We start from the raw sequence: 16,451 nt of genomic DNA, 5'->3' as shown, positions 1-16,451 counted from the left end.
TAGAACTTAGAACTACTTAAACCTAACTAACCTAAGGACATCACACACATCCATGCCCGAGGCAGGATTCGAATCTGCGACCGTAGCGGTCACGCGGTTCCAGACTGTGGCACCTAGAACCGCTCGGCCACTCCGGCCGGCCTCACAGAAAGACGACTGAGCTCACGGTGCCCCTTGCGCCGACTACCATTGTCCTCTGTACGCCAGCAAACCCACTTGCAGTTGTATCGGCACATTCACCCTGGAATCTCATTGACTGCAACGGAACTGTCCTCAGTGATGAGTCCCGTTTCGAACTGAGCCCCGATCACCAGCTAAGACGTGTCTGGAGGCGCCCCGGGCAGCAGTGGGATACTAACCTGATTGTTACCCGCCATACAGGCTGACAACCAAGAGTGAAGGTCTGAGTTGCCATTTCATTTCATAACAAGACCCCTTTCGTTGCCATTCGCGGCACTTTCGCACAACAGCAGTGCGTCGGCTATATTCTATGCCCTTCATAGCTCTTCGTAGCGAGCAGTTCTGGGCTTACACTTCAGCACACACACGCCACACGCGGTAAGAATCTCTACCGCCTGTCTTCGCGCTTGCCACACCCTACCTAGGCAAACAAGGTCACCGGAGCTCTCCCGAATTGAGAACGTTTCAACATCTACATCTACATATATACTCCGCTAGCCACCAAGCGGTGTGTGGCGGAGGGCACAAATCGCGCCAAAGTCATATCCCCCCCACCCCCCTGTTCCACTGGCGGATGCGCGACAGAAAAACGACTGTCTGAACGCCTGAGTACGAGCTCTTATTTCCCTTATCTTTGAATGGTGACCATTGCGGGATTTGAAAGTTGGTGGTAATAATATATGCTCTACATCCTCGGCGAAGATCGGATTTCGGAATTTAGTGAGCAGCCCCTTCTGTTTGGCTCGTCGTCTATCTGCAAGTGTGTCCCACTTCAAACTTTCTGTGAGATTGGTAACGCTCTCGCGATGGCTAAATGTACCAGTCACGAATCTTGCCGATCTTCTTTGGACCTTCTCAATCTCTTGAATCAGATACAACTGATAACGGCCCCATACAGACGAACAATACTCTAAGACTGGACGAACTAACGTATTGTAAGCAATTTCCTTTGTTGAAGGACTGCATCGTTTCAGGATTCTACCAATAAACCGCATTCTAGAGTCCGCCTTGTCCGTTACTTGTGTAATCTGATCATTCCATTTGAGATCATTTCGAATAGTCGCACCCACATACTTTACGAATGCTACAGCTTCCAAAAACTGGTCATTTATTCTGTATTCGTACATTAATGGGGATTTTCGCCTTGTTATACGCAGTAGGTTACACTTACTAATATTGAGAGGTAACTGCCAGTCATTACACCACGCATTTATTTTCTGAAAATCCTCATTGATTTGTTCACAACTTTCATGTGATACTACTCTCCTGGAGACTACAGCATCATCAGCAAACAGTCAATATCATCAACCAGATCGTTTATGTAAATCGTGAAAAGCAGAGCACCTATTATGCTGCCCCGGGGCTCACCTGAAGCTACGCTTGTTTCTGTTGAAGTCACCCCGTTCAGGAAGACATACTGCTCCCTGTATGTTAGAAAACTTTCTATCCAACTTCATATGTCATCGGATAGACCGTAAGCGCGCACTTTTTTTTAGAAAGTGACAGTGCGGAACTGAGTCGAACGCCTTTCGAAAGTCGAGAAATATGGCATCAACCTGGGAGCTGGTGTCTAGAGCCTGTTGTATATCATGCACAAAGAGGGCCAGCTGTGTCTCGCATGACCGCTGTTTGTTAAAATCGTGCCGGTTTCTACAGATTAGCTCCTCATGACCAGGTTTGGAGCGTTATGGGCAGGGCTCTCCAACCAGCTCGCGTCAGTTGCGCAGAATTTGGCACGGTAGGTCTCAGGAGGGCATCCGACAACTCAGTCAATCAATGCCAGATGGCCGAACAGCTGTTTGCGTAAGGGTCAAAGGTGAGCCAACGCATTATTGACTTGTTCAATTTGTGAATCTCTTTCTCTTGAATAAATCATCCAGTTTATTTTTTTTTACCATGTCTGTGTAATTTGTAATCTGTAATTTGTTAATTTTTTGTTTGTAGTTTGGAAGCTGTAGGTCTTAAGTTTGCCATTAGACAAATGAAACAAACCAAACTGCGTGGGCAGGTGTACCGGCGCAGCAGCTGCCCGAGCTACAAGGAGAAGTTCGTGTTCTCGCTGGACCCGGCGGAGCTGTCGCGGCGCACGTTGTCGCTGCAGGTGTTTGCCACGGACAAGGAGGTGACGACGCTGTTGGGCGAGGCCGAGCTGCGCCTCTCCGACATCAGCATGCGGCAGCCGGTCACCACGTGGCTCACGCTCACCGACACCGGCCAGGTAACGCCCACCCGTCCTAACCAGCACCGCTCTTCATCAGACTAGATTCTGTATCCGGAGGACGCGATGTAAGATCCACAAACATACATGACATCTCGATATTGTCTGGAAAAAAAAGATCGCGGTACTGTGTTGTAACGGAACCTATTAAAGGCTTTACTTTACCGAAGTATGCGATACCATCCAAATTCAACCAGTTGAACGAGTACTTATGATTATAGAAAATTTATTGTGTATGTTAACATTGATTGCATAACATCTCTCCACAAACAGTCAACCCATTAAATTATACTGAATAACTGACCCACACAAAAGTTAATATCACTTGGTCACTGATACAGCAAATGTCATCATGTAAAAACGCTAACTTCATCTTAAATAATTAATATGAAGTACGAAAAATAGTGGCCTACTTACGTATTTTGGATATCCTTAAATAAAAATCACCCAGTGAAACCTATTTGTTCACTAGGACCGTTTTCACTCAGTATTCACGTAAACTCTCCTATTTTAGACGAAAACCAATGTAATTCTTAATAATTCATGTTATTTACTTATTTATGCACATTAGAGAAGTCAATTGACAAACTTCTAAAAAACGGCCTTTTGGTAACAAAGAATTATTCTGTCAAGTCAACAAATCTGTCTGTCATTTTAATAACCTGTTAAATTATGTCACTCGATATAAATTAATAACTTTTCTGCACAAATTACGATAACAGATGTACATGTGACTTATAAACTATATCTCTTTTTAGTTGTTCTTTGACAAGGTTATAAATACAAGCAGCAAGAAGGGTCGGGGGCGCAGTCTGAATGTCACTTTGGTAAAGAGTGTGTGTGTTGTTGTTCGAGGTGGATAAGCATTGCAAAGAACATGTAAAAGAAGTGCTACTTTGTGTTGTGTCATTGTCTTTGGTGGACAGTCGAATTAAGATGGCCACCAAAGTAATAAATATTTGAAGTTTAAATATTTGTTAGTTTCGCTCGTTATTCATCATCAAAAGCACATCAAAAACACAGGACCTCATCTTTTTACCCCTAGACAACCAGATTTAGAGCCAGCATTAGCATCGAGACACAGCAGCGATCCAGCAAGCAGCAGCGATTACCACAATGCATTTTAATGGCGCCAACCTAACATCAAGTGCTAACAAGATCCGTAAATGGGAGTGAAATAGTGCGATTATAGCAATATCTACGACTAGGCGACCATTATAGTGTGCACAGCCGAGAGCGTGAGCAACTGCGCCTCTTACGAATTTATTGTGTGATACGTCTATGTAGCCCTGATCTCGTTTTAGTGGACGTCAACACTGCCGCATATCTGACGAGGACATCGCGCGAGTCGGTTTTAAAAACACTTGAGAAGAGCAACTTACTAATGGGGCTTTTATGTAAGTTAGGAGTGGTTTTCCGTGTACTTAACATCTTCTACATCAGACACCGCACAACGTTGTTTTTTTTTTTTTTTTCAAATTCTGGCCATGGAGGTCTCCTGCCGGGTCATTTGTATGCTCGGCATCCTGTGAGCTTAACACCAGTTTAGCTGGCAATCTATAGGTGGCTTGTATAAAGCGAAACGCATCCCCAGGCGGATAAATGAAATAAAAATCCAGTTTTGCAGCCAAGACTGTTTGTTCTATCACATTGTTAGCACTGGCTGCTGCATCACTCTGTCATGGATTGGAAAAACCTCTGCTCACAAATGTTTTTATCGAAACAGTCTTGACCGCGGAAATTAAAAACAGTATTGACCGATCTGAAGTGGTAAGCAGCCACCGTCACAACTAAAGAACAGAAAAGACAAAAAGCAAATAATTATTGTAAAATCCACGTATATTACAAAAAAGTGTGTATGTTTTTGTGTATGTTCCACGTCTCCTACATCAACGGACCGATTTCAACCAAATTTAGTACACATTTCACTTACTATTTGGAAAGAAATACTGTGTGGGTAACAATCAGGAACCTCCTATTAGGTTGGGGTTAATAACATGGAGAGAGCAGGGTTGAGGAAGAGATGGACAGAGAGAGGTGGGTGGAGATGGACAGAGAAAGGGGGCAGGTGAAATGGTAAGAGACAGGGAAGAGGAGGAGATGAGACAGAGGGAGGGGAGAGGAGGTGGACAGAGAGTGGGAGAGAAGGAGATGGACAAAGACAAGATGAGTAGGAGATGGACAAAGAGAGAGGGTCGGTGGTAAATGAGGGGTTGAACAGCAGACATAGGGGACGAGAGACATGGGAAGCAGGATATGGACAGAGAGAGGGGCAGGAGCAGATGACAGAGAAGGTGGAGAGAGAGAGAGAGAGAGATGTGGGGGGGGGGGGGGGGAGGAGATTGACAGAGAGGAGGGTGAAGGGGGCGGGCAAAGAGGAAGGAGGAGATGGACTAACAGAATGGGAATAAATACATACCTGGGCAATGCCGGATACTCAGCTAATATGAAATACTAAAGTGCATATATATTGGGGGAAATATACGCAAAATACTTGTTACGGAGTAACATGTCACAGTAATCATCACAACATACAAACCGCCTTTCATGCTTCTGCGTCACGTTTTCAAAGGCGGAATAAACTGTATCACTAGTGGCTGCAAACGCATGTCCAGCTTGCATAAGTTAGGAGCGTGGGATGTACACTCCTTGGCACAAAATTTGAAGCATTCAGAATACATATTCGATGCTCATGTAATTTAGTGATAGCACACTCCAGCGACGGATGATGCTGTAGTATATCTAGAGGTTGTAACAATGGAAAATTGTACTGAAATGCAGGAGGATCTGCAAAAATTGACGCATGGTGCAGGGAATGGCAATTGAATCTCAATGTAGACAAGTGTAATGTGCTGCGAATACACAGAAAGAAAGATCCTTTATTATTTAGCTACAATACAGCTGGTCAGCAAATGGAAACAGTTAATTTCTTAAATTATCTGGGAGAAGGCATTAGGAGTGATTTAAAATGGAATGACCATATAAAATTAATCGTCGGTAAAGCAGATGCCAGACTGAGATTCATTGGAAGAATCCTAAGGAAATGCAATCCGAAAACAAAGGAAGTAGGTTACAGTACACTTGTTCGCCCACTGCTTGAATACTGCTCACTGGTGTGGGATCCGTACCAGATAGGGTTGATAGAGGAGATAGAGAAGATCCAACGGAGAGCAGCACACTTCGTTACAGGATCATTTAGTAATCGCGAAAGTGTTACGGAAATGATAGATAAACTCCAGTGGAAGACTCTGCAAGAGAGACGCTCAGGAGCTTGGTACGGGCTTTTGTTGAAGTTTCGAGAACATACCTTCTCCGATGAGTCAAGCAATATATTGCTCCCTCCTACGTATATCTTGTGAAGAGACCATGAGGATAAAATCAGAGAGATCAGAGCCCACACAGAGGCATACCGACAATCTTTCTTTCGACGAACAATACGGGACTGGAACAGAAGGGAGAACCGATAGAGGTACTCAAAGTACCCTCCGCCACGCACCGTCAGATTACTTAGGGAGTATGGATGTACATGTAGATGTAGATGTAGAACTTCATTTGAGTTGCTAGCGTATGAGAATTTTCGTTCTGAAAGAGGACTCCACTTCCACGTTCACGCTGTCGGGTCTGCCATTGTCTTTTAGCAATGTATCGATGCTCATGTAATTTAGTGATCGCACACTCCAGCGACGGTGTTACACTTCTCAGTGCACAACATTCGCACTACGTAAACGAGAGCTAAACCAGACATATTGTTGAGACCAGGAACAAAGAGCTGTGAACTCCCATATTCACACAGCCGTATGTAAATCAGAAAAATGATCGAAATCCCACATACAGGTGTGTGTCAATAAATTGACAAAAAATTGGGACACCTGAGGTACAAATACACTACTGGAAATGGAAAAAAGAACACATTGACACCGGTGTGTCAGACCCACCATACTTGCTCCGGACACTGCGAGAGGGCTGTACAAGCAATGATCACACGCACGGCACAGCGGACACACCAGGAACCGCAGTGTTGGCCGTCGAATGGCGCTAGCTGCGCAGCATTTGTGCACCGCCGCCGTCAGTGTCAGCCAGTTTGCCGTGGCATACGGAGCTCCATCGCAGTCTTTAACACTGGTAGCATGCCGCGACAGCGTGGACGTGAACCGTATGTGCAGTTGACGGACTTTGAGCGAGGGCGTATAGTGGGCATGCGGGAGGCCGGGTGGACGTACCGCCGAATTGCTCAACACGTGGGGCGTGAGGTCTCCACAGTACATCGATGTTGTCGCCAGTGGTCGGCGGAAGGTGCACGTGCCCGTCGACCTGGGACCGGACCGCAGCGACGCACGGATGCACGCCAAGACCGTAGGATCCTACGCAGTGCCGTAGGGGACCGCACCGCCACTTCCCAGCAAATTAGGGACACTGTTGCTCCTGGGGTATCGGCGAGGACCATTCGCAACCGTCTCCATGAAGCTGGGCTACGGTCCCGCACACCGTTAGGTCGTCTTCCGCTCACGCCCCAACATCGTGCAGCCCGCCTCCAGTGGTGTCGCGACAGGCGTGAATGGAGGGACGAATGGAGACGTGTCGTCTTCAGCGATGAGAGTCGCTTCTGCCTTGGTGCCAATGATGGTCGTATGCGTGTTTGGCGCCGTGCAGGTGAGCGCCACAATCAGGACTGCATACGACCGAGGCACACAGGCCCAACACCCGGCATCATGGTGTGGGGAGCGATCTCCTACACTGGCCGTACACCACTGGTGATCGTCGAGGGGACACTTAATAGTGCACGGTACATCCAAACCGTCATCGAACCCATCGTTCTACCATTCCTAGACCGGCAAGGGAACTTGCTGTTCCAACAGGACAATGCACGTCCGCATGTATCCCGTGCCACCCAACGTGCTCTAGAAGGTGTAAGTCAACTACCCTGGCCAGCAAGATCCCCGGATCTGTCCCCCATTGAGCATGTTTGGGACTGGATGAAGCGTCGTCTCACGCGGTCTGCACGTCCAGCACGAACGCTGGTCCAACTGAGGCGCCAGGTGGAAATGGCATGGCAAGCCGTTCCACAGGACTACATCCAGCATCTCTACGATCGTCTCCATGGGAGATTAGCAGCCTGCATTGCTGCGAAAGGTGGATATACACTGTACTAGTGCCGACATTGTGCATGCTCTGTTGCCTGTGTCTATGTGCCTGTGGTTCTGTCAGTGTGATCATGTGATGTATCTGACCCCAGGAATGTGTCAATAAAGTTTCCCCTTCCTGGGACAATGAATTCACGGTGTTCTTATTTCAATTTCCAGGAGTGTATATACATAGACGTATGCAAGAATGACCAAGAGTGGGCACTTGCTCCCTCCTGGAATCTTTAGTAGATTTTTCATTAATTTCAAAATCTTCACATATTTCTATAAATGACTGTCTCCGATACTGTATAACGCGTGCAAGGGGTAACACAGTGGCTTTGGTATACATTATATTGCTTGTTTGCCAGGCTCTTTATGGGAAATTACATCGTTTTCTTGCCGATGTGACGGTTTCGACGTTGTTTTGTAGTTCTGGGGGATGTGAATCTTTGTAGATCATCGCCGAAATAGAGTACCTGATCTTTTCTCTGTGTCTTCCTTGTGCAGCCTTTAATGAGCTGCAGTAACGGACAATTCCAACACCTAGCAGACTACAAACGTGACTGCGCAATACCTGCCCGACACCTGTCTGCATTTCCCACAAGAGCAATCGCTTCGCTTTCGCATAGCTTACATTTCAACAGGAAGTTTGTGTTAGACACGTCAAGGCTTGCTGAGACTTCATTCAGTTTTACATGGTAGTGCAAATGTATGAGGGGCAGTCAAATAAAACTCGAACATCCGCAGCAACGGGACCATGGAATGGTTCCATTCAAAAGTAATCACTACGCACGATAGGACATTTATCCCACTAGGAGACGAGACGATCAAATCCTATTTAGTAGAACGCAGTCGGCCGCTGACGGATCCACAGCCACACATTCTTTGCACTTCCTCGTCCGACTGAAACCGACGTACACGTATGTCTTCCTTCAGGTGACCAAAGATATGAAAATCACACGCTCCACATAGGATGTTGCAGTGTTTCTCAACCAAGCTGCTGAAGAGTAGCCTTCGTCCGATTGTGGTTCCAAACCCGAGGAACTTGTTTCCATGTGATGGCTGGAGCCCGTGTGCGAGCGGACGAGGAAAGCAGGCCACGTCTGCTACACATCTGATTGAAGTGTAGTCGATTCGTAGGCGCTAGCCGTACGATGCGCGATGCAACGAGTATGACTGCTGAACGAACACTTTAGACCAGTTTGCCAACAACGAAGGTCATAAACCAACAACGGTATACACCTGTGATGTGCCACTACGCCGTTCCGATACCTCAGCGATGACAGTAACGAAACGTGACAATAGTGGGACGACCTGTCGCGCGGACTGTGTATTATGGCGTGTGTTCGTTTCCCATTTGACTGCCCCTTATAGTAGAGTATCAAGAACAGGATCATGTTGTAGTGTAGATGTAATCACCTATGCTTCATCTGCCGGCCCAAATATAGAAAAAAAACTTGCGTTAGACGAGAAGAAAAATTGGTGAAATACTAAGTTCGGAAAAGTGTTTGGACCTTCGTAGGCTATATGGTTCTTAAACTACATAGGGTGCAACCCTAGGGAACGTCTAGCCACAGACTTAAGATTTCTGTACAATAGTTGCCCTGTCTGCACAATAACGTGACGAACCAAGGAAACAAAGGCCATTACGTTTGAGTCCTAGACTGTTAAAACCTGGTTCTACCGACAATTTTACTGTTTGTTTTCAAAGGTTTCCTTATTCACATTTATAGTATACACTAATGCAATATGCTTACCTTTAATGTACAGCTCTAACCTAAATTCAAAAATATATTGACGAATAATTATCGAACATCTAAGATAAAACATGCTTTGTGTACTTCCTATAAAATTTATATCTAGGAGAGCGAATCTTTCTCAAACTCAACTAATCCCCTGTCTCAAAATGGAACTTCCGGAATCTTACCCCGTCTTGCATAAATTCCAATGGATGCCGTGCAAATATATATCTCTCTCTCTGTATAACTTTCCTAGTAGTAATGATCATATCTGGCCCAAGCGACAGTTATTTTTGTTTTCCGTGAGCCGAATTTTAGTGGGTACCGTGAACACTTTGCAAGATACTTCGGTAAAATGAAATAACGTTTACAGTGTAATTTTATTCTGTCAGCTGGTAGTGCGACGCCAAATTAGAACTTCGAGGTATTAAGTTTAAGGATATTAACAGGCAGAAAATTACGAATAAACCAATAAAATCTTCTCGGTTTACAAGCTGCGACGTTTCGAATAAAACACTCGAGCTTTCGAAAGTTGTCTCCACCATCGTCATCAAGTTTTGAAGCCACAAATTGCCAACGCTGGTACCGTGATCTGTGCCCGGAAGGCAAGACGGGCAGCTAGCGGCTCCGTCACGCCCCGGGCCAGAATGACGTCACATGGTGCGAGTGCGAGGCCTACGAGAAAGGCAGGCTGCGGCGCGTACGTCGCGAAGGTAGGCCTGCACTCGGTCGATCGCTCAACTCAGCAGATAACTACGTTTCTACACATATTAACTCGTAACTACGTGTGCACATACAAAAGAGAATTGCATCTTCTACTGGATTCCGCTATTATGGAGACTTACTGTTGTTAGTCCTACAATGATCGGAAGTCCATAGGCCTACTTATAATTTTTTGCGATTGTGCTGGGGGACAATAAAATTAATATCATGCCAAAATGATTTATCAGTTGCATAAGGCACCACTCCTTGTATGAAATGAGGGCTGTTAAGCAGAGGAGACCAAATGCCTATAAACAAGCCCTTATACCATTTATCTCGAGTATTGATCGTAAATTAAATTTTGTTGTAGTGCTGTTAATCAGTAAGACTTCATAATAGCAGATTCCAGTAGAAGATACAATTCTCGTTAGTACGTACAAGCCCAGCTGCGACGAGCGAGATCAGGCATACCTTCGTGACGTACGCGCTGCGGCCCGTCTTTCTCGTGAGCCTCGGTGCGAGTGGCCGGCACTACTTTTGAAACTGCCGCTGCTGCATCCCTACAACAACTACATCTACATCTATGTGATTACTCTGCTATTCACAATAAAGTGCCTGGCAGAGGGTTCAATGAACCTCCTTCAAGCTGTCTCTCTACCGTTCCACTCTCGAACAGCACGCGGGAAAAACGAGCACTTAATTTTTTCTGTGCGAGCCCTGATTTCTCTTATTTTATCGTGATGATCATTTCTCCCTATGTAGGTGGGTGCCAACAGAATGTTTTCGCAATCGGAGGAGAAGATTGGTGATTGAAATTTCATGTGAAGATACTGTCGCAACGAAAAACGCATTTGTTCTAACGATTGCCACTCCACGTATCACGTCTGTGACACTATCTCCCCTATTTCGCGATAATACAAAACAAGCTACCCTTATTTGTACTTTTTCGATGTCATCCGTCAATCCCACCTGATGCGGATCCCACACCACACAGCAATACTCCAGAATAGGGCGCACAAGTGTAGTGTAAGCAGTCTCTTTGGTAGACCTGTTGCACCTTCTAAATGTTCTGCCAATGAACCGCAGTCTTTGGTTTGCTCTGCCCACAATATTATCTATGTGATCGTTCCAAGTCAGGTTATCTGTAATTGTAATCCCTAAGTATTTAGTTGAATTTACAACCCTCAGATTTGTGTGACTTATCACGTAATCTAAATTTAGCTGATTTCTTTTAGTACTCATGTGAATAACTTCACACTTTTATTTATTCAGGTTCAATTGCCACTTTTCACACCATACAGATATCTTATCTAAATTATTTTGCAAGTCGTTTTGATCATCTGATGACTTTACAAGACGGTAAACGACAACATCATCTGCAAACAATCTAAGAAGGCTACTCAGATTGTCTCCTGTGTCGTTAATAGATCGGGAACAATAGAGGGCCTATAACACTTCCTTGGGGAACGCCGGATATTACTTCTGTTTTACTCGATGACTTTCCGTCTATTACTACGAACTGTGACCTTTCTGACAGGAAATCAGGAATCCAGTCGCACAACTGAGGCGATACTCCGTAGGCACGTAGTTTGGTTAGAAGACGCTCGTGAGGAACGGTGTCGAAAGCCTTCTGGAAATCTAAAAATATGGAATCAATGTGACATCCCCCGTCGATAGCACTTATTACTTCATGAGTATAAAGAGCTAGTTGTGTTTCACAAGAATGACATTTTCTGAATCCGTGCTGACTATATGTCAATAAATCCTTTTTTCGAAGTACTTCATAATGTTCGAATGCAGTATATGTTCTAAAACCCTACTGCAAATCGACGTTAGTGATATAGGCCTGTAATTCAGCGGATTACTCCTACTTCCCTTTTTGGGTATTGGTGTGTCTTGAGCAATTTGCCAGTCTTTAGGTACGGATCTTTCTGTGAGCGAGTGGTTGTATATAATTGCTAAATATGGAGCGTCAGGCCTACGTCTTTGCCTTCACTCGGTGTCCTTCATGCCCTACTAAATGCGAATCCTTGGTCTCTGTTAAAATTGCTGCTGCTTATTCTAATTTCGGCCGCTTCTTTGATTACAGCATGCACCTGCCCATTGCCAAAATGCCTCCATTATGGTGCGTATAGAATTTTATGAATTCATTCTTGGTGTAAAGATCGAACATAACAATTTTCTTACATGTTTAGTGCTTAGTCGTCAGACTAAGTGAACTGCCAAAGACTATGGGGATCCCAGCAGACAAGAGAGACTCTCCAAAGTTTCATGCTCTCCAATGTAACGAGGTGCCATGGACGGTTAGTTATGGGCGGTGATTCTCTACCGAAGATGGGTATAGGTACAGCAGAGAAGGCAGCTCATTTATACAAGACACCCTTTATTGTTGTCTGCCTACATTCATTATACTCTGGTGCTGCTGGTGTCGATGGCTTTGTAGCTGACAGCATTGACCGGTCCCGCTGCTAAGGCTGCGCTGTGTCGGAGTACTCTCGTATGAGAGGTTCACACCTCCCTGCTAGCCGGCAATCAAGCGCGCCAAATAGCAAATTTACGGCGAACCATACTCCGTGTGAGACGGCGTTTTACCGCCGTGCGGGCTCTTAGCGTGGTTGGCCCGACGAAGATGGCTATCGCTGTGAACATGTTAGGCTGTGTCTCTGCCCCAGTGGCACAGGACGCAGAGGCCCAGCATTGACACCTCGGCAGAGGAGAGGAACTGAATGCATCCCCCAAGTCCAGTCCCAAGAAGGTGGCAGATGCTGAGCTGCCCGACTGCCCGGATGCTCAGGCTGCGGACCGAGATCCTAGGCCCAGCAACAGTGAAGACAGCAGCGTCACCTGCACCGCGACGACCAGCACATACTGAACGCCACATTTCTGCCCAGCCGTTCGAACACAATTACTGGTCCAGGCAGTTTACGTGCAGCTGCTCAGTGATGACTTTATGGAAGAGGCCATATTTGTGTGTAGTGTAGATATGCCTGGAACCGACCCCGACGTTCGAAGTCCGGCGTCGCCACACGGTAATAGGTCAACTCATAGAAAGTTATTGAAGAGTGGCCGGGATCCCAAGCCACTGACACACGGAAGCATGACGACACTGAGGCGGTAACTTCTGCTGAGGTGTTAAACATGCTGGAGCATCGTCTGACAGTGGTCAATGGCTGAGTCCCAGCACTCAGGCTTTAGCTCTGACCACGGCTATGATCTACCCCATTACACGGATAAAAGATTCACGGACCCTTCTTTTTTGCAGAAAAGACGGTTACAAGTACCCCATACCTTGATATGTTGGATTTATGGGTTCCTTCATAGTTGCGAGAACATGCCGGAAGTTTCATTTTTCAACAAGACACACCAAATTAGCACCTGTTTTCAGCTGCCTCACTGATGGTTCGACTGTTTAAGAGGCTTATGGATTTCGCATTGCACCAGTAACCCTCCGAGGTCACCTGGCCTCAGGGTATAGTGTTTTTTTTTTTTTTTTTTTTTTTTTTTTTTTTTTTTTTTTTTTTTTTTTTTTTTTTTGAGGAGGGCTGTAGAACACTCCATCCAGGTTCTTATCCGTCCAACACTTTTGGGTGAACTGCGATGCCACGTAACAACGGCAGTGAACGCGGTGGCTCCAGACATGCTGTCAAAGGTATGGAACGAGTTCCTTGAAGTCTTGGTGTCTGAAATGCGTCCGGTGGAGAGTACATTGAACATTTGTGAAGGGTAAATGAAAATTGTTATCCTACACATAACTGCAAAAAGTAGCTTGAAGATGTATGCTAATGCGTGTAAAAAGTATACTCTTCTATTTTGGATAGTTATTTTGAAAATAAATACTTCAGTCCTATGCATAAGTTAAATTTCATTCCAAACTTCTGTCTTCATTCATGTAGAAGATATGGTCTTATGAAACAATTTGTGTCATCATGTTGCTTACTGTTGTGGGAGACAATTTTGACTGTTGGTATCTATTTACTGGGCTTGAAAATATAAATAACAGTGATAATACAGGTTGCAGTCATAGTGGCTAACTGTTTTCAGCACGGCACAGAATGGGGTGAGGTGATGTTCTCGCTGAGTTACCTGCCCACTGCTGAGAGACTCACTGTCGTCATAGTGAAGGCGAGAAACCTGAGGTTCTCTACCGATCCTGTACCTGGCGACCCATTTGTAAAGGTACAGTACTTACTGATACACTCTCATCTTCTTTAGTTAAGAAAATTATCAGACAAATAAAGGAAGATGCATACGTTGAAAGTGTTATACTCAAGTTCAATGAAATAAAAATCCAACATATCTTTCCATTTTTAACAAATTGCCAAGTTTGAGCAATGGTAGCCAATCTGTATAAATCACAATACACTTACAATGATGTAAGAAACTTTAATGCATAATTTTTTCGTCATTGTAATTTCGTCTCGTGACTAACGAATAACTGATAATAAGATTTGAATGCTTAGAAGCAACACACTGACGTTTTCTTTGATTACTTACCTGCAAAGTAATTTGTTAATGTAGAACATTTATTTCAAAATTTTAAATTTTTACTTGTTGGGAGAAATGTATTGCACATTATTTTCATTGTAAGTGCACAGATCCTTAAAAATACATTGTGAAAGTGGATGTAACTGCGTAATTTTGTTTTTTTCTCTACAATGTAATTATGAGAGACCGATTCATCAGTGATTGATTCACGCTATTCACCTCACAATATTTCCTGAAACGATTAATGTATCGTAATTGCCGCGCGGAGTGGTCGCGCGGTTTGAGGCGCCATGTCATGGATTGCGCGGCCCCTCCCGTCGGTGGTTCGAGTCCTCCTTCGGGCATGGATGCGTGTGTTGTTCTTAGCATAAGTTAGTTTAAGTAGTGTGTAGGTCTAGGGACCGATGACCTCAGCAGTTTGGTCCCTTACGAATTCACACAGATTTGAACATTTAGTATCGTAATTTGCGCCATTTAAGATATCGTAATTTCGTTTTCACCCAGATGAACTGTGAAAAAGTCCTCTCTGAATGGCGTTTTGTCTCTTTTCATAGCTGTATTAATTACAGAGATGTCGATATCAACTTTGCTTTTGCTAATGAGACCATGGTAACTTCTGCTGATAGCATCGTATTTCTAAAAGAGACGAATTCAACGGCGTTTCACTCTTCAAAATCTGATTACTAGCTTCGGAGAAATTACAGTATCTAGAAATGGATTTATTCTTTTGAACATGAAACATATTGCTGTCTTGCGTGAAAGTTCATGATTTCATACTCAAGTAAGGAGACATATCACACTGGGTAAGAAAGAAAGTCTTACACTGCTACGATAACACAGAAAAAGGACACGGAGGAAATGTAGTTTCGATTCTGTCTGTGTCCTTCAAGCGTGTGCTTGATAGTTTTTTAAAAAATAAATGTGTTTCACAAACCAACAGATTCTACATATGCTACTTCTTTACAGAACAATCAGAAGGAATACTAAGAGGAAAGTTGAGGTTCACACCCACAGACTTTCTGAGAGGCAGTGTAGAACAAGAATCACAATTCAGCAAATTTGCAAAAACATATCACTGGAAGTACCCTTCAATACCACGTGGTGCAGAGAGGCCAAAAATTCCGTATGCACATGAAGCTTTTCCAGGAGTGCGCAGCTCTGTCACCCAAGTGCACACTTCCTCATTATCACTCCATGCTCTCTAAGCAGTTGTTGTTGTGGTCTTCAGTCCTGAGACTGGTTTGATGCAGCTCTCCATGCTACTCTATCCTGTGCAAGCTTCTTCATCTCCCAGTACTTACTGCAACCCTCTAAGCAGTAACAGGAGGAAATAGAGGGGGAAACTGGAACACGCCACAATTCACTATTAGTTACTTTTGGCACGCTGAAGACATAATAATAAAACTTTATATCAAGTACAAACTGTCAGTATACAGACACTGAGAATTTCGCAGATCTTCAACAGTAAGTTTACCATGTTATCGTTACATACTTAGTTTCCTAATCGAAAAAAGGATTTCGTGCACATATGTTGATCGAAACGCTGTCATCACGTTTGCAATGTTATTATGAGGAGTGGAAGCACATCCCGATGTTAAATAACGTAGAACCACTGGACAGTTTTAACGTAAGACAATTTGTCTTTTAAACAGGAATTATACTGTAGATCGATCAGTTCCATCTGCGCATACAAAGGAACACTTTCAACTGAAACCGCAACCAGCTCGAAAACCGCTGAAAAACAGATGTAAGATTGGCAGTGTCCCAAAAACGTTTAGAAAACTGTTTTTGTAATTCTTTCAATGCCACAATGAATTCTTCAAACTTTGCGTTTTCTTTTTAACACCAGTGAGCTTAAGGAAGTGGACGGTGTTTTATGTCAGAAGTTATCCCTTCCACAATGTGATTTTCTTTTCGAATGAATCCGCTTCAGATTAGAAATAAGTTTCCTCTCATCTTTCAACGTCTTACTGTGGACAGTGGGCATATGCAGTGAAGTCCACT

At 44.4% G+C, this 16,451-nt stretch overlaps 1 protein-coding gene across 1 annotated transcript in view; it reads left to right on the top strand.

Annotated features, from left to right (window-relative positions):
* The window catches only part of LOC124788752 (synaptotagmin-12-like), a gene marked incomplete at its 5' end in the record, with an annotated part of 103,812 nt that overhangs the window by 77,044 nt on the left and 10,317 nt on the right, over positions 1-16,451 (top strand). Inside the window, 2 exons of the mRNA XM_047256034.1 lie at positions 2,189-2,398; positions 14,004-14,138. Coding sequence (XP_047111990.1) covers positions 2,189-2,398; positions 14,004-14,138 — 345 coding nt within the window. The remainder of the gene's footprint in view (positions 1-2,188; positions 2,399-14,003; positions 14,139-16,451) is intronic.

Source organism: Schistocerca piceifrons, chromosome 3 (genome assembly GCF_021461385.2).
Source record: "Schistocerca piceifrons isolate TAMUIC-IGC-003096 chromosome 3, iqSchPice1.1, whole genome shotgun sequence".
NCBI classification, from domain to species: Eukaryota; Metazoa; Arthropoda; class Insecta; order Orthoptera; family Acrididae; genus Schistocerca; species Schistocerca piceifrons.
This window is presented reverse-complemented; position numbering and strand designations above follow the sequence as displayed.